We start from the raw sequence: 17,513 nt of genomic DNA, 5'->3' as shown, positions 1-17,513 counted from the left end.
TGGTTTTGATTTTGGCATATGACACACCCTGCTATGGTTTTGCTGTGCCCTGGTTGCTATGTTACATTCTGAGGTTTCTGCCATTCTTGTTTGCCCTAATTTCTTTTTCATGAAGATAAGTTGTGCCATTCAAGAGAAGTTGTGCTACTGCTTCTTCTAAGAGTGTTTTGATCCCAGAATATTCTTATTCCTTTTATAAGTTAAAGCGTGTCCTCTAATGAGTCTTGCACATTTATCTAATTCAGCTGACGCTCCTTCATTTTGAAGCTAGACTAGGTTTTGTTTGTGGTAATAATTAAACCCGGGCTTTGTGAATTTTGAGGACAGTCTTAATTAACTGATTCTCTGACTTTAGTACTGTCAACTTCAGTTCTTTGTGATCATTGTCTTCCCAAGTTTCTTTAAATGTCATTTATTGTGAATCCTTTTGGTCTAATTTTCATAAATTTTTCTACTGAAATTTCAGTTTGGGACATTTTGTGGATTTTAGAAAAATGTTTTTCAATTCACTTGATTTGTTTTTCTCCCTTTTTTTCTTGACGCACTATTCAAATACTGTAGTGTATTCCTCATTTTTTGTGTTATCTCAACTTTTATTTTTCTTTATGAGATCAAAAGATCAAACCATTAAAAAATTTATTTTACATGTGAATACTGTCATCTTTTGTTGAGATGATCTGTATTATATATTATGTGACCATTATTAGAATCCCTTTTACATAACACTATTTGTTGGTTTTTGGTGATCTGAATCTATTTGCAGATTAAATTATTTGTATGAATAGTTACTGTAACGTTTCTTGATAAAAGTGGATTTTTAAATCAACTTGGTATCTCCATTGGAATGAGAAACCTAGACAACAAGATAAGTTTAGCCATTCTGACTGCTGTGGTTCTTTGGTCTGTCCTGAGCCAGGGTTTCCTTCAGCGCTCTAGTGAAGGCGAGCATAAGGAAAAACTGAGTCACTCCTCTGACTCCTGGCTTGTCTTGTGTCTTGTAGCTTCATCTTTTTGTTTCTAAGTTTCATTTTTCTTTGAAAGTGGTCTCCACGTTGAGGTTTGTGGTTATAGACATCTGAGAATTGAAGTTGGCTTTGTTACCTATGTATTTGGAAAGTCATATATTTCTGATTAAAAAATCATACACCAAAGAGTTCTCACTTTTGATAGTTTTATAAAAAGCATATTTTTTGTTTGTTTGTCTGTTTAAATAACATTAAGTTGCATTGAAATTGCAGCTTTAAATTGTTTATAACTGGAAAGATGATATTTGGAAGTTTTCTAGAATGGATGAATTTTTATAATCCAAGGTTGTTGAAGAATAATAACCATCATTTATATAAAGCATTTTAATGTATCAAATACTTTGGTATCCATTGTTGTCTTAAAATCGTCAAACTTAAATGTTGTTATTCACCAGTACAAGACAAAAAGGATTCTGTTTGTTTAGGCGATGCAATTCAGATCATCTGGCTTGTAAGTGACCAAATGGGATTTGAACCCAAATCTCTAGACTTTCACATTCTTGTTCTACTTGCTGTACCAAACTGCTGCTCTGAATAGACAGTTTTTACCTAGAAAGAAGCATGGAGTGTCATGTTGCAAGTTTCTAAAAAAAAAAATACATTTCACTGGGATGGCCAAAAAGTTCATCCAGGTGTTTTTAAGATGTAACAGAGAAACTCAAAGTTTTCGGCCAAGCCAGTACTTGCAGCCTTGTCTTCCAGCTCTGTGGATGAGATGTGAGGGAGGCGCTGTTCACTCCGTCATATGAAAAACATGCTTCATCACGTTGTGATTTTTATCTTGCAGCCATTGACCTGTGGGCCAGAGACATTAGGTATAGTTTATTTCTCTTTTTTTCTGCTGCATGGAGTGAGATCTTTATTGTAAATTCAAAGGTGAGAAGGCCAAGCCCTAACAGTCAGTGAGTTAAAGCCTTAGATTTGTACAGGTCACCAGATGTGATGGGAGAGCAAAAGAGGAAGTGCTGCCTTCCTACAAGTCCTGGCAAAGCCAGAAGACTCCACCAAGAAGCTTCCTGCCCTTTATGCAGGAAGTCCTGACGGTGGAGCAGGTGTTTTGTAGCTAAAATGAGTAAACTTGAAAGGGCTACCAGTCTCTTGAGTGAAGTTAGGAAGGTGTGATGGTCGTGTGGATTTTTCTAGAGCAGTAATCCTCAGAGTATGGTGAGGGGACCAGCAGCGTCACCGTGGAGCCTGTAACCAATACAGATTAGGCGGCCCCTCCCCAGACTCCTGAATCAGAGGCTCAGGGTGTGGGGCCCAGCAGTGGGTGTTGTAACAAGCCTGTAGTTCTGATTCATGCTCAAATTTAAACTTTCTGTTCTGAAGTCACATGAGAAGTCTGTAAGTAAAGGTTTCAGATAGGCCCCGAGAAAGCAGTGTGGCAACGTGGGAATACGTGTAGGTTTGGGTTCAGGAGATGCTTATGACCCTACAGATAGAGGCCGGCCACAACCCATCCTGAGGCATCAGGTTTCTGCCTGCGCTGTCCTTGTTAATGCATAAATTTAGGTCTTGTTATAAAGATGGCTATTTCTGATTTTCAAGAAACAGAACTGAATAGAGCAGGGAGAATCCTTTACGCAGAGACCACAGCTGTAGGAAGTCCAGCCACAGCACTGTGCTATGTAACCTGGTGGAATATGCTTTAATGAAGCAAAGTGGCTGAAAGATGGTATTATACTTTCTGAGTACTCTTTAAAGGTGGTGCTGTTGTGGCACAAATCTGAGATAGGTAGACAGACAATAGAACTGAGGTGCTGAGGAAGAGATGGGATAAGGAGCATGTTAACTCTTACTAGTTGGGTCAGTTTGGACTCATTTGAGAGTTACTCACAGGAAGTGGTTATTGCTTAGTTTATTCAAGTAATGAGGCAGTTTATTGTTAAGTAAAAGGTTGATTCAAGTGCTTATTTATATCTGTTAAAGAATACATTTTTATTGTAGGAAAAAAAGACACAATAATACAAAGAAGAGCATTCAAACTTATTGGTGTGTAATCCTTTTATTTAAGGATAAGTTGCTTAGTTTTCTGGTGCAGTGCATCCTTGTGCACTTCCTCCTTGTAAGAATATTATAAAAATAATATGTAGCCTTACTATCTGGGAATCTTATAGTTCATACAAGCCTGAGTCTGTTTCTCTAATTCAACAATATAACAGTTGTCACCCACGGTGGTAGTACCCACAGCAGGCTACTCCTTGTTGCTGTGCCCGGGCTTCTCATTGCGGTAGCTGGTCTTGTTACGGAGCTCGGGCTCTGGGGCTTCAGGAGTTGCAGCAGGTGGGCTCAGCCCTTGCGGCTCCCGGGCTCTGGAGCACGGGCTCAGTAGTTGCGGTGCACCGGCTTAGTTGCCCTGTGGCATGTGGGATCTTCCTGGACCAGGAATCCACCTGTGTCTCCTGCATTGATTGGCAGATGGATTCTTTACTACTGAGCCCCCAGGGAAGACCCCTACTTTTTCTTTAATTAGGATTCTTTATGCTATCATTTGTATAGTTGTTTCGTTATTTTTCTACTTTTTATTAGAAAGTTAGCTTCTTTGCTGTATTTCACTATAATATATGAGTATGATTAATGTTTTTTTGCGTGTTTTTCCTCCACATCTCTGATTATTTCATTGGCATAGATTCTTAACAATGACTTTGTTAAATAAAAATGTATGAACATTTTTAAGGCCTTTAATTACCCAGTTGTATATAGAAATACATACACTAGCATGAACCCAGAGGAAACTAAATTTTTTAAAGGTTTCCTGTCTTACACTGCAAATACTGTTAACCTCTAGAGATTTTTTAAATAGCTGCTATATTAGGTACTATTTTAATTAGTAGCCAGTATGTATGCCAAGCCTGGTATGCACTCGTCTCTGTCTTTGGCTTGTATATTGGAACATATGCAGTTAGTCTCACAGTAACAACATTAAGTACGCATGATCCCCATTTTAATTATGAAAAAGTTAAAGTTGAGAAAAATCTAAGTAATTTAATGAAGATAAAATTGGCAGCATGTAGCATAGCTAGAATTTAAACCGAGGTCAGTCTGACATCAGACCATGCTTTTCCTGCTTTCTTCTTTTTTTCTGCATTTTCTGTTGTGTTTTGACAGAATTTTTGTTATTGAATAAGTGTGGGATTTGTGCCTTGAAAATAAAGTTTACACGTACTGCCAGAAAAGTGGTGGTTCTTTCTGTAAACTGGAATTTCCAGTGACCTGTGCCTATGAAAGGATATGGCCAGAAACTTATGTTAGTGTGGAGAATTAGGCTTCTGGTTTACAGAGGAAGAAACTTATGTTGGTGTGGAGAATTAGGCTTCTGGTTTATAGAGAAAGTCTGTCTTACATTTTATATTCTTCCATGAATTCATCTTTAATGTATTTTGCTGTCCACTTTAGAATGGAATAAACTGTTTGTCAGTGATGTCTTTATTTGGATTAAAAGGGGATTAATGTCTACTCTGGGAATTTAAAATAACACACAGTTATAAATGTGTTCTACTTCAGTGTTTTTATCAGTTTTTTAGGAAATGTGGGTGTTATTTGGATAGGAAGGTAAAAGAAACATATTTGAACCAGGTGATAAATCTTGTCAAATAAGAAGTTGAAAATAAAGGGAGCAAAACTTACTGTTTCTTAAATTGGTTTGATTCTTCAGTTTAGAGATATTTCCTAGGACTAAGGTTTTAAATTTTTTAGAATACATCTGATTTTTGGTGAGAGGAGGAGTGCCCGTTCACTCTTTGAATAATTGAAAATGTGGGCAGGATATTTTGCTGTTTTTAAAAATTCATGAAAACACTGCTAACACTGTCTTGTTGCCAACTTGGGTTTCACGCAGGGATTCATATGCTGGTGTCTGGGGGAGGGGCCAGATGGGCCTGAGCTTGTGCTGTGGCTCAGAAGTCAAGAGGTACAATAGCCTTTTCAAATCCAACAAGCTGATCAATGAAAAAGGGCTTACCAAGTGAATGGAATGTGGTTTATTTTCTGTCTGGAGAATGAAGTTCTCCGATAGCTGCATGGAACTCTGTGCAGTGATCTGTGCTGCCCAGTATGGTATTGACCACATTGCAGACTGGACACGTGGCTCCTGCACCTTGGGATCTGTACTGTAGATTTTGTTTTCTTTCATTTTATTTGAAATCTGTTTGCCACCACGGCTGCCTCCCAGGCACAGGTGTAGAAAGCGGCTCTGAGGTTCTGTTGTCACCAGAGACCTTTGTGCATCTGCTTTTACATCCCTGTGTGGCAGCTTGTCAGACGGGCCCCCCCGCCCCCAGTGTCTCACACTGTCCCAGTGGCTCCGCTGACCTGTACATTGGCCCCTGCCTGGCGACCGTGCCACTTCCTGTCCCGTGCACTGTCCTTCCGGGAATGGTGCGGGACCTTTCTGGCCATATTCAGTGGTGGGTCCCATCCTCCCACCAGGAAAGAGAACAGACTGGCTTTAAAGCCGTTGGCTTGTGTTTCAGCCCTGTCGTGGACCCTTGCTGTGGACACAGTTGTTATCGTACCTCCTCTGGAAATGCAGACAGGCCTCCTCGTTGTGAAGAGGGCTGAATGAGAGTGTGGCCAGTGCAGTAGCACCCAGAGCAGAATCCAGCCAGAGGAGGAGCGACACAGGCGTCTTCGTGCACATGAGCACATGGAGGCAGCAGGGGAGTAGTATTTTCTGCTCATGACATAGACTTCTCTCTGACCTTTAGGAGGAGAAAGAAGATGGGCCACAGGCAAATAACACTGAATTACCCTAGTTTTTGCTAAACAAGAGACAGTGACTACTGTCAAGTGACTGAAGATGTAATTCTTGGAGGAGCAGCAGTACTGGCAGCCTCCATCTATTTGTGCAAAGCTGCTCCCAGAACTCCACACCATGCTGTTACTTCATCCTTGAAGAAATCTCTGCACTGCTTATAGCTACTGTTCATGCTCCCCTGTTATACAAACTGAGTCATCAGTTACATTTGCCCACATTCACACAGCTAGTGAGTAGCAAAGCCAGGATTTAAACCCAGGCTTCTTAGAATCCAAACCATGTCTTTCCTCCCGCCTCCCAAGCCATCGTGTGCTGTGCACTGAAGCTCTGTGCCTGCACATGTCCCCTCCGACCTTCTATTCTTCCACAGCCTGATGTGAAGTGTGTGCTGCAGCCAGATTCCTCTTCTAAAGAATGTGGACACAGCTGTGAAAGGTCTGGCTTATCTGTTCAGAAGGCGCGCTTATTTCTTTATAAACACATCTGATGAGTAGTAATAAAGTGGTTTTGGTTCCATTAATTTAGGAAGCATTTATTGAGTCCCTTACACATGTCAGGTACTGTCTGGCACTCAGAAACAAAGATAAAGAAGAGACAGATGATCTATTCTAGGATTTGAGGGGTTTAGTTGTAGAGGCCAGCATAAACATTTTGAAAAGCACTAGTGAGTACAGAGAGAAGAGGTGCTTTTACCACAGAAGCTAGAAAAAGGGGCAACATCCATTTGAAAAACATTTTTATTTGTATGAAATAATGATGGGTGAACCAACCAGACAAGACCTCTCACAGGGATAACAATCTGTAGATGATTAATTACTTGGAGAGCCCCATGCCTGTCTCCCCTCAGAAGCCTGGGTTCCGGCAGCACCGGCGTGGTTCTGCTTCTCTCAGGGCTTCCCTTGGTGTCTGTCCCCTGTGGGCTCTCTTCCCCTCGGCCTGTCCCACGTGGTGGTGGGAGACGCTTACACCAGCCAGCTCTGTACTGGAGCTTCCAGTTGGGATGAAATTGTAAACAGAATTGATTACTGGTACCAGGTATGTCTTCAGTGGAAAGTAGATTAAGACTAGGCTTATGTTTTTCTGACAACTACAGTTCTCAATCTGACTCTTAGCTAACTAGCCATTAAAAGAGAGAAGGAAAAAAGTAAGGAAATTCCTTCTGTTTGTCTTTGTTTTCTTTAGGTCACAGCATTAATCCCAGCAGTTGTCTTTGCCACCCATCAGATTTGGATACCTTCTTCCTAGACAGTAAATAGGCACATTGATCTTATTTGTGATGTGAAAGAAATACTGTTTGTTCTGAGCCGCTAATGGGATATTTCATACTTTGGCAGGGTTGACAAGCACTGGAAAATGAAAAGAGGTATCACTTGGTTTTCCTCCTGTGCCCTTGGTGACATTAAAAAAACAGTCTATTTTTCCCTGTTTACCTGAATTCTGTTCATAACAGACTCAGTAAAGAACAATGGAAATGGTTCTTCTTGAAAGCAAACATTCTGACAAATGACTGTTTCTATTTGAATATACAGGGTTCTCTCTCTTTCTTTTCTAAAGTGAGCTTCAGTCGAAACCCTGGTGCTTGGCTCCACACCCTAGGATTCTGTGTGTGTCCCTGTGTGTGACTACCCGCATGGCAGCCTGGCCCACCACCGCCGCTGCCTCGTCAGGGAGGTCCTGAGAGAGGACTGGAAAGTAAACACATCACATTCTTCATATTCCTTGACGGAAGAATCCATGCAGGCCCAGCCTCATGTTGGTGTTCACTGCTGTTGTTGGTTGTCACGTGGTTTACCAAGTGAGCTTTTACAAACCTTGTTGTTCAGTCCCTCAGTCGTGGCTGACCTTTTGCGACCCCATGGACTGCAACACGCCAGGCTTCCCTGTCCTTCAGCATCTCCTGGAGCTTGCTCACACTCATGTCCGTCGAGTCGGTGATGCCATCCAACCGTCTCATCCGCTGTTGCCCCCTTCTCCTCCTGGCCTCAGTCTTTGTGTAACAAGTGATTTCAGACGTTAACTGTGCATGTTAGGCATTATGAGGTCCTGGATCTTATTTAAGCCAGTTTTAGCTGGCTTTGTCTGAGACTGCTCTGAGAAGAGAAGTGGGGGTTGGGGGGTACCCTTTACCCGGCGGAGGGAGACGTCAGGATACCCCTCGTCCCTGCCCCCAACATGGCCCCTGCTGACCGCAGTGGACAGTGGTGGGAGACTGGGTTGTGGGGAAGCCCTGGCACTGCTGGGTCTCCTCTGACACTAAGTGGGCTGGAGCTGAGACTTGGTTCTGGGCGTCAGGCATCTCCCCTGTGATGGCGGTGTGGGCAGCCCCACTGGGCTGCAGGGACTCCCCACGGCAGCCTGTCGAGGGCCATGTGTGGGCTCCTCTCGCCCTTGGCTGGTATGTGTGGCCATGGGTCACAGTTTTTCTGTGATGTTTGCCTAAAAGGAAGCTGCTGAACCTTTTCTGTCTCACTGGGCTGCCCCTTCCTTGTCCTTCAGTCGGAGAAAGTGAGCTTTTGAGGGTGTTTTTGTCTGCTCCTCTCTCTCCCCTTTCAGCATCCTCTCATTTTGTTTCTGTGCAGCATCAGGCATTCCTTGTGTCTAGGGGGAGAAAAAGGGGAAAGTGTATCTCCTTCATCTTCCTGGGAGTGGAGGTCCTAAGTCTCCCTTAATGTTAAGCAGCTCCTCCTGTGTGAGGAATAAGCCTTAGAGGTCTGAGAGGCACCGAGAGAACCTTGTCCTGTTTCTGCTCAAATGTGAGCCACTGCAGTGACTGTATCTGTTTGGAGTGAAGGTGGAGTTCCTTTGGTGTCTGACGCTTCTTCTCTGAAAGAGGCGAGCGGTCTTGTTGTAATGTTCCCTTCCGTATCAGGCAGCTCTGTGCCCCTCACCTCTGGTACCTGCCCCTGAGGCCCCTGAGGGGTCCTGAGGCTACCCTGCAGCAGCTCCCACTGGCAGGGGTGGTCACCTCCTCCACCCTGACTCCCGAGGCAGGATCTGCTCCGAGCAGCAGAGGCCAGGGCGCTGTCCCTGGGGCTGGCTTGTGGTGTCCGTAGCGAGCACGCTATTGCCCTTCGTACTCAAAATTTAGCAAGAAAGTAAGAGGAATCCAGCATTGCAAATAAATTTTTATTTGCATATCTTTCCCTTTCCAGGCAAAAGCTTATTATCCCAGGTGGAAGTTGCCCTGTTATTCTGAATACTTACTTTTGTCAGAAAGCTGTTGCCAAAGAAGATTCAGAAGCATCACGTGATGGGCATGAGTGTGACATGCCCTGTCCGAGGAGGAGCAGCACTCTGGCTCAGGTGTTCCAGTTTAAGAGCCTAACCGATAGCTCACCCGAAAGCAAGGTAAACTCCTCAACTTAGAAATTTTCGCTTTGTAATAATACTGCATTTAAAGGCCGGGTATTTATAGAAGTGTTTTCCTTTGGTCTTCTTCAAGTATTCAACACACATATACGTCATATTTACTCTAATTTATTAAAATTTGAGTTTTTTTTCTGTTCTCATAACTGCCTAAGAGCTTACTTAAGCCTCTTTTATTTATTTTAAAAAATCATCTTTTTCTTCTCCATGATGTTTGTTGCCCTGGGGATAAAGAGTTGCGTAAACTTGAGGTTACACACTGGAGATTGCTTTTTGGAATGTTAGTGACCCTGAGCCATGACTACCCATGATGATGAACTTGGGGAGCGCTAAGCCACACTTGGGGTGGGCAAGAGGACACTCCTGGGGTGCTGTGGGCTCCAAGTGTCTGACTCCAGCGCAGCTACCTCAGGGTTGCCTGGCTCCCTGCATCAGCGCTTAGGGGTATGTTGAGGGTGACCACATGAGGGGAAACCAGAAAGAAAAGCAAATGGACTTTCATCCTGCTTTGTATGTGTGGAATCAAGCAGGGCCTCCCTTAGACTATCAGAAAATGTGTCTGGAGGGAATTATGTGAAATCTCCCTTTAATAAATTTAACAGATGTACAGTATATGGCCCAAAGTGCATTACTGCTTTAACATACAGTTTCAAACAGGTGTGTGATGTTAAATTCATGAGATGTGTCTGTGTCTGCCACCTGCCCCAGGGTAGCTGCCAGAGAGCTTAGTGTCGAGAGTGCGGACTGTGGACCTCAGAGCCGAGTTTGGGTCCTGCCTCAGCCGCTTCCTGCTGGCAGTCTTGGGCAGGATTCTCGGCTCCTGTCTCAGCATGCCTGTCTGTGTAACAGTGGTGACTGCAGCCTGCCTCCTTGGGTTGTGAGGGTCACATGGTTGTTACGCAAGCACAGGATGTAGAGAACAGTGCCGGGATGCAGGGGGCACAGAGTCTTCTAGAGGCGCTGTCCTCTTGTGAAGGTGTTTTCCAGGACTGTTGAGGCGACTCCTATGGCTCACTGGAGTGTGCAGAGTGCTGGCACTTCACAGTAACCCTGGTCCTTCTTTCATTTTGTTTTGTACTTTGTGCTTTGAGATTGTTACCTCATAGAAGAAAACTTTTAAAATTGCATGAGGTATTTTAATAGGAGTCCTTTCTGCATGTCCTCAAGCCCCCGAGGTGGTCTGTGCGCCTCAGCTCGCCATGGCCACTCAGGTGGCCCGCGGATGGGAGCCCTGAGCTGCGGCTCTGCATTTGTCCCTGTCATTCCTTGAGGGTCCTGCAGCCACGCCGGCTGCCACATTCGGTATGGTGCATGCCCTCGTGAGTCAGCCTGCAAGTGTTCCTTTTGCATGTCTCATCAGGTTCTGTGTGATCGTCACACTGCAGTGGGCACAGACCGGACCCTCCATCCCGAACAAGCAGAGCCATGCGTCCCCAGCCGAGCTCCCCTGAGGGATTCTCTGCTGGATGCAGTTGAGAGCCACGGAGCTGCTGCCTGGACGGGAGTGGGCGTGCGAGTGGTGGTGCAGAGAGTGTACTCCCTGCCCTGCAGAGGCCAGCAGGCAGACAGCACAGCCCCACCCAGAGCACGGTGAGTGACGGACATGGGTGCCGGGCCCACACTCATCTGCACAGAGGGGAAGCTCTTCTCAGCAGTTTCATCGCCATGCACAAGGGTGGTGTTTCTTTGGTTGATTTTCTCTTACATCAAAATTTGGAACACCTGGTATGACAGAGGATTTTGTCCATGTATAATTATCTAAATGTGCTCAGTCACTCAGTTGTGGCCAACTCTTTGTGACCCCGTGCACTATAGCCTGCCAGGCTTCTCTGTCCATGGAATTTTCCAGGCAAGAATACTGGAGTGGGTTGCCATTCCCTTCTCCAGTTTATCTAAATAGACCTAGTAGAAAAGTTAGTCACATTTACTTTTACCTTTGATAGTTCATGCTACTGAAAGTCATACAAGCATGATTGGTATTGCTCTGAAAGAGCCAAGGCAAGGTTGAAGAGACCATGGCAATAGCTGTCAAGTTTTATGTCTTGGAAACCAGGATAAAGAAATGGCAGCTGGTGAGTCTGTGGCTCTCAGATGGGGCTTTTGAGTCCGCTTCGGTGTTGCCACAGGTCCTGTGAGTGGTATGGATGCTGCTCACTGCCTTCGCCCGTGCGGCAGCCACTGACCACGCAGGAAGTACAGCTGCTGGGGCTGAGCAAACTACATTTATAATTTCACTGAAGTTTAATTAAGTCATTTTAGGTAGCCCCCTGTGGGTAGTGGCTGCCTTGGTGCCCTGCCTAACTCAACAGCTGTGGGAGCAAGGGTAGACCTGTGATTCACAGTGCTTCACTCCAGCAGACATTGGGAGTGGCATCTTTCTACTCACACTTAGACTCTTCCTGGTTGTGTGTTTTCAGATAGCTGTAGACACATGGTTGAGTAAGAGTTTCTTTATCCTTGTCAGACCCTTCTGAGGTTATCTTTCTATGTTAAATTGCCCTCAAAGCAGTAAGACAGATTTACAGAAGAATAGAAATTAAAAGCATAGATGCCAGTTTATCTGACAGTCGATCATTTTGTGCCTCTGCTGTTAGAGAAACACATACTGAAGAAATAACAAGTCACAGGCATCCTGTCCTTACGGTGCCTTCTGATGTTATTGGGAAGGAGCGGCAGGAAGCACGACTCTGTTACCTGTCAGTCGCCTTCCAGTGGACTGCAGCTTACTTTGAAGGACCATGAATTTCACCGTCCTTTCAGGTGGAGAGTTACAGAATATTTCTTGTGGAATTATAGAAAAGTTTATTTTTATTCTGTTTGGAAAATGTATGTGTGAAACCTGAATATCCGTCTTTAGGTCTTTAACATACTTGTAGCTGTTGACCAGTTTTGTGCTAGACTTAAAATTGTGTCCTTCTAAACAGAATTACCTGAGACAGTTACAGATCAGACAAAGGTTTTGTCTTGCTTGGCTTCTTCTGTGGTCTGTGACCATGCTGGGCTCTGAGGAGGAGATCCTGAGGCCCGCAGAGCACTGCTCACGCCTGGTACCAACTGAGGCTGTGCTCACAGAGGATTGAAGGCAGGGCAGGCGTAAAGCTCAGAAATAAGAAAGCAACACCAAGTTAATCAGATGTAATGAATATGTATCAGTGGGCATGGAGACTTCTTGTAGCACATGTGAGATTGTAAACAGAGGCTGGAGGACGGTAACCCATTTCACAGATGAGAACACTGGGCCTCAGAGATTGACTTGCTGACAGTTATACGTGGATGAAGGAAAACCATCATGAGATATAGAATCCCCACATGACAGGGTTGTAGAGAATACTGGACCTGAAAGAAAGAGAAGAATATTGACTTGGAAGCAGGCTCTGTTTAGATGCTAGATGACCAGGGGCCAGTCACCCTGGAAAGCCGGCATGGGACCTGAGTAGACTGTGCACCCTGAGGAAGAGTGGTCCTTCTGGATGGAGGTCGTAGCATTTGGCCTGGGTTGGGAGACAAGCCTTCTGTGATGTATTTGGGGTACAGAAAGGTCTTACTGTATAATCCATTATTAGTTTCTTCTAGATTCATTTGCTGTAATAATGATCAGGTTCTCCAGTTTACAAATCCAATTAATATAGAAGGAATAAGACCCTTGGCCCTCTACTAATTCTCTGCTGGTGTGTATAAGGCATGTCCTTGAGAGTCACTCAGCAGCATGTGTCCTGGTGTAGACCTTCATACCTGCATGTGCAACACGATACGAGGGGAGACACCCTCAGGAGACTTAGGCGCGTTGCCTGGAATGCTTTTTTCTACCAGCGATTTCTGCCTGTGACTTCCTGCCTGCTGGTAACTTCAGGCAGCCGTGCAGCGCACGGAGTTAGTCTTGTCCAGAGGCCCGAGCACGGAGGACATAGCAGGGAGACTGAACAGTGAGGGCCACTCCCCTGAGTTAGCTCACCTGCTTTTCCCCAGCAACTCTTCTCCAGCAGTGAACTGAAGTCTTCTCTGAGCACCACGTGTTTCCATAGAGCCAGAAATCGCCATGTCAGAGTAAATTGAGGCCTGTGCCTGGGCATAAACAGAAGCAAGTCTGTTTTCTGGGACTCTTGCTACAGTGATTCTGCCCTCCTGCCCAACCAGGTCATATGCCCCCCTGAGGAAACACCGTGATGACTCTGTGTCTAACTTGGCACCTTGACCGCGTTTTGTCTGTCTGCTCCCAGCACTCTAGCCATGTCACTTTTATGAGATCAGTCACAACTTAGCTTCTGATGGCATACAGCCCAATTTTTGTCACCTTTGGAATTAAGAGAATTTTATTTGAGGCCTGCCAGTCCTGAAGAGGGTCAGATAGATTTGTCCTCTGAGCTGTGAAACATTAGCGAAAGTTTACGTTAGATTTCAGAAATGTCATATGTAAGTCTGCTGTCCATTGTTCTTCTGAATGACTTCTTTTAACTCACGCTATCAAAAAAAACCGTTTCTACTTGGTTTCTCAAAGTGTTGTATATCAGAGTAAGCCACATGAACTTTAGTTTTATAAATCATTCAATCAAAAGTAACAGAAGACAGACCCAAAGCACTCCCTAAACAGTAAGCAGGAAGTCTGTTCAGAGCCAGAACACACCTTTACCTGGACCCACTGCATGTTGGATGAGTGCTAGGTAAACGTATGACTAATCAGACCACAGGCTTTTTAGCCTGGGGGAGCACTAGTTTCTACTGGAGGGAACGGCAGCAGAGAGCGCAGAAGTGGGCTGCCTGCCACAACCCCCTCCTGGCAGAGTGGCGTCTAGACCACTCTACTCCCTGTCCGTGGTGATTGACTTTCTTCCTCCCTTTTTTTGAAACCATCACTTCCTTTTTCCTTGAGATGCTTAACTTAGGGACAGACAATTTTATCCCTCAGAGACACACATTGTTTCTAGCCTGTCACTGCAGAAACATTTATTGTGGGAGAATTAGTCTTTCGTGAGGGCATTGAATTCATAGAACTTGCTCAATGGTCTTGCATTTGGACGAAAGCCTGGAGGAACAGACCTTCGTCTTTAAGTGTTTCAGGGGATTAGATCTGATAGACAGAGTGCCCAAAGAATTATGGACTGAGGTTTGTTACACTGTACAGGAGGCAGGGATCAAGACCATCCCCCCATAAAAAGAAATGGAAAAAGGCAAAATGGTTGTTTGACGAGGCCTTACAAATAGCTGAGAAAAGAAGGGAAGCTAAAGGCAAAAGAGAAAAGGAAAGATATACCCATTTGAATGCAGAGTTCCAAAGAATAGCAAGAGATAAGAAAGCCTTCCTCACTGATCAGTGCAAAGAAATAGAGGAAAACAATAAAAGGGGAAAGACTAGAGATCTCTTCAAGAAAACTGGAGATACCAAGGGAACATTACATGCAAAGTTGGGCACAATAAAGGACAGAAATGGTATGGGCCTAATAGAGGCAGAAGATACTAAGAAGAGGTGGCAGGAATACACAGAAGATCTGTACAAAAAAAGAGCATCATGACCCAGGTAACCATGATGGTGTGATCACTCACCTAGAGCCAGACATCCTAGAATGTGAAGTCAGGTGAGTCTTAGGAAGCATCACTATGAACAAAGCTAGTGGAGGTGATGAAATTCCTGTTGTGCTGTTTTAAATCCTAAAAGATGATGCTGTGAAGGTGCTGCACTCAATATGCCAGCAAATTAGGAAAACTCAGCAGTGGCAACAGGACTGGAAAAGGTCAGTTTTCATTCCAATCCCAACGAAAGGCAATGCCAAATAATGTTCACTTTATCACACAATTGCACTCATCTCACATGCTAGCAAAATAATGCTCAAAATTCTCCAAGCCAGCCTTCAACAGTATGGGAACCATGAACTTCCAGTGGTTCAAGCTGGATTTAGAAAAGACAGAGGAACCAGAGATCAAATTGCCAACATCTGTTGGATCATCAAAAAAGCAAGCGAGTTCCAGAAAAACATCTACTTTTGCTTTATTGACTACATCAAAGCCTTTGACTGCGTGGATCACAACAAACTGTGGAAAATTCTTAAAGAGATGGGAATACAGACCACCTGACCTGCCTCCTAAGAAATCTGTATGCAGGTCAAGAAGCAACAGTTAGAACCAGACACAGAACAACACACTGGTTCCAAATTGGGGAAGGAGTACATTAAGGCTGTATATTGTCACCCTGCTTGTTTAACTTCTATGCAGAGTATATCATGTGAAATGCTGGACTGGATGAAGCACAAACTGGAATCAAGATTGCCGGGAGAAATATCAGTAACCTCAGATATGCAGATAATACCACCCTTATGGCAGAAAGTGAAGAAGAACTAAAGAGCCTCTTGATTTGAAAGTGAAAGAGGAAAGTAAAAAACTGGCTTAAAACTCAGCATTCAAAAAATGAAGATCATGGCATCCAGTCCCATCACTTCATGGCGAATAGATGGGGAAACAATGGAAACAGTGACAGACTTTCTTTCTGGGGGCTCCAAAAATCACTGCAGATGGTGACTGCAGCCATGAAATTAAAGGATGCTCCTTGGAGAAAAGCTGTGACCAACCTAGACAGCATATTAAAAAGCAGAGACAGTACTCTGCCAACGAAAGTCAATCTAGTCAAAGCTATGGTTTTTCCAGTAGTCATGTATGGGTGTAAGAGTTGGACCGTAAAGAAAGGTGAGCGCAGAAGAATTGATGCTTTTGAACTGTGGTGTTGGAGAAGACTCTTCAGAGTCTAAGGAGATCAAAACAGCCAATCTTAAAAGGAAGTCAGTCCTGAATATTCATTGGAAGGACTGATGCTGAAGCTGAATCTCCAATACTTTGGCCACCTCATGGGAAGAACTAACTCACTGGAAAAGACCCTGATACTGGGAAACATTGAGGGCAGGAGGAGAAGGGGATGACAGAGGATGAGATGGTTGGATGGCATCACTGACTCGATGGACATGAGTTTGAGCAAGCTCTGGGAGTTGGTGATGGACAAGGAAGCCTGGCATACTGCAGTCCGTGGAGTCACAAAGAGTCAGACACAATGAGTAACTGAACTGAACTAATGTGTTTTGCTCAGTCATGTCCAACTCTCTGTGACCTCAGGGACAGTAGCCCCCCAGGTTCCTCTGTCCATGGGATTCTCCAGGCAAGAATGCTGGAGTGGGTTGCCATTTCCTTCTCCATAAGTTGCATTTTAGTTTCATGGAAATTCATTGAACTGAACTCAGGAAAGAAAAACATTTTCCTTTCTCTCTACTTTGACGTTTTATTCTCTTTTCATCTTTTGACCCTTACTTAAGTTTCTTGGCTTACATTTCTTCCTCTTTTCACTTCCTCTGGTCCTGGGTTGGGTTCTGGTTCTACATAGTTGACAAAACCAGGCATTGTCCTATGCTCACGGAGCATTGTCTGGTGAGGGAGTCCCACATAAACCAATTGAAAGCAAAGACATTTATGATTTTAAGTTGTGCTCAGGGCTTGGTGAGAACAAATGGGATACTCTGAGAGACAGTGAGTCGACAGAACTTAGTTTGGGGATCGAAGGGCCGTGTTCTGAGGCAGTGCTACTTAAGTGACACTGGAAAGCTCAGAGGATGTTGGGTGAAAAAGAGATGAAAGAGAAGTACCCATGGAGGCGGGGGTGTGGGGGGCCTTCGAGAGCTCCAAACAGGAAGGAGGTGGCAGAGTGGCAAGCGAGTGTGGGCCATGGGTGTGCCTGTCCAACAGACACGTCAGCTGTGGGACGGAAATGGTTTGGGAATGAGAGGGCGTGGAGCACGGCCCCAGTGGAAGCAGAGAGGCCCTGAGGAAGCTCCTGCCGGGCCCAGCACAGACCAGGCTCCCATCTCACACCATGCCGCAGGGAAATGGAGACACTTCTCATGTGCGCGTGACTGGATGGAGGGTTGGGAGTGGTAAGGCAGAAGGAAATAGAAAGAGTACTTCTCAGGCAGATTCAATCTGGGGCCTGTTCAGTTTGAGATTCCTTTGAGGCATCCAGGAAAGGGTGTCAGGTGAACAGTCAGGGAAGACGTTAGCTTGGAGGTCAGTATTGAGGGATTTTTAGCCTCCAGCTTGCCAGTCTGTGTATTTGTATGTGCATTCATGTGTGGCTAATTGAAGAGTACGTTTGTCCATGGTGCCAGATTCCAGAGGTCCTAGGGCCTGGAGAGAGAGCAAGATGCTGTCGGCCCTCCTGCCTTAACACCTTCAGAGCTGTTCCATCACAGGCAGAGGCTGTCTAAAGCCAGGGCAGTGGATGCGAGCACACTGGGGACATGGTAGACACCAAGGAAGGAAAACACTGGCTTTAAGATTCCAGGTTCTGCAGCACTGGAGGATGGGCAGACAAGGGAGCACAGAGGAGCCTGGAGGGG

At 44.8% G+C, this 17,513-nt stretch overlaps 1 protein-coding gene and 1 long non-coding RNA gene across 9 annotated transcripts in view; both read left to right on the top strand.

Annotated features, from left to right (window-relative positions):
- The window catches only part of SPIDR (scaffold protein involved in DNA repair), a 285,222-nt gene that overhangs the window by 179,818 nt on the left and 87,891 nt on the right, over positions 1-17,513 (top strand). For all 8 annotated transcript variants that reach the window (XM_060393383.1, XM_060393381.1, XM_012183635.5 and 5 more), the window contains 2 exons: positions 8,934-9,129; positions 10,508-10,737. In XM_060393383.1, coding sequence (XP_060249366.1) covers positions 8,934-9,129; positions 10,508-10,737 — 426 coding nt within the window. The remainder of the gene's footprint in view (positions 1-8,933; positions 9,130-10,507; positions 10,738-17,513) is intronic.
- The window catches only part of LOC121820333 (uncharacterized), a 37,160-nt gene continuing 36,676 nt past the window's right edge, over positions 17,030-17,513 (top strand). Inside the window, exon 1 of the long non-coding RNA XR_006060820.2 lies at positions 17,030-17,051. This is a non-coding gene — a long non-coding RNA (uncharacterized LOC121820333). The remainder of the gene's footprint in view (positions 17,052-17,513) is intronic.

Source organism: Ovis aries, chromosome 9, assembly GCF_016772045.2.
Source record: "Ovis aries strain OAR_USU_Benz2616 breed Rambouillet chromosome 9, ARS-UI_Ramb_v3.0, whole genome shotgun sequence".
NCBI classification, from domain to species: Eukaryota; Metazoa; Chordata; class Mammalia; order Artiodactyla; family Bovidae; genus Ovis; species Ovis aries.
The sequence above is the reverse complement of the archived record's forward strand: the minus strand, read 5'-3'. Positions and strand labels throughout refer to the sequence as shown.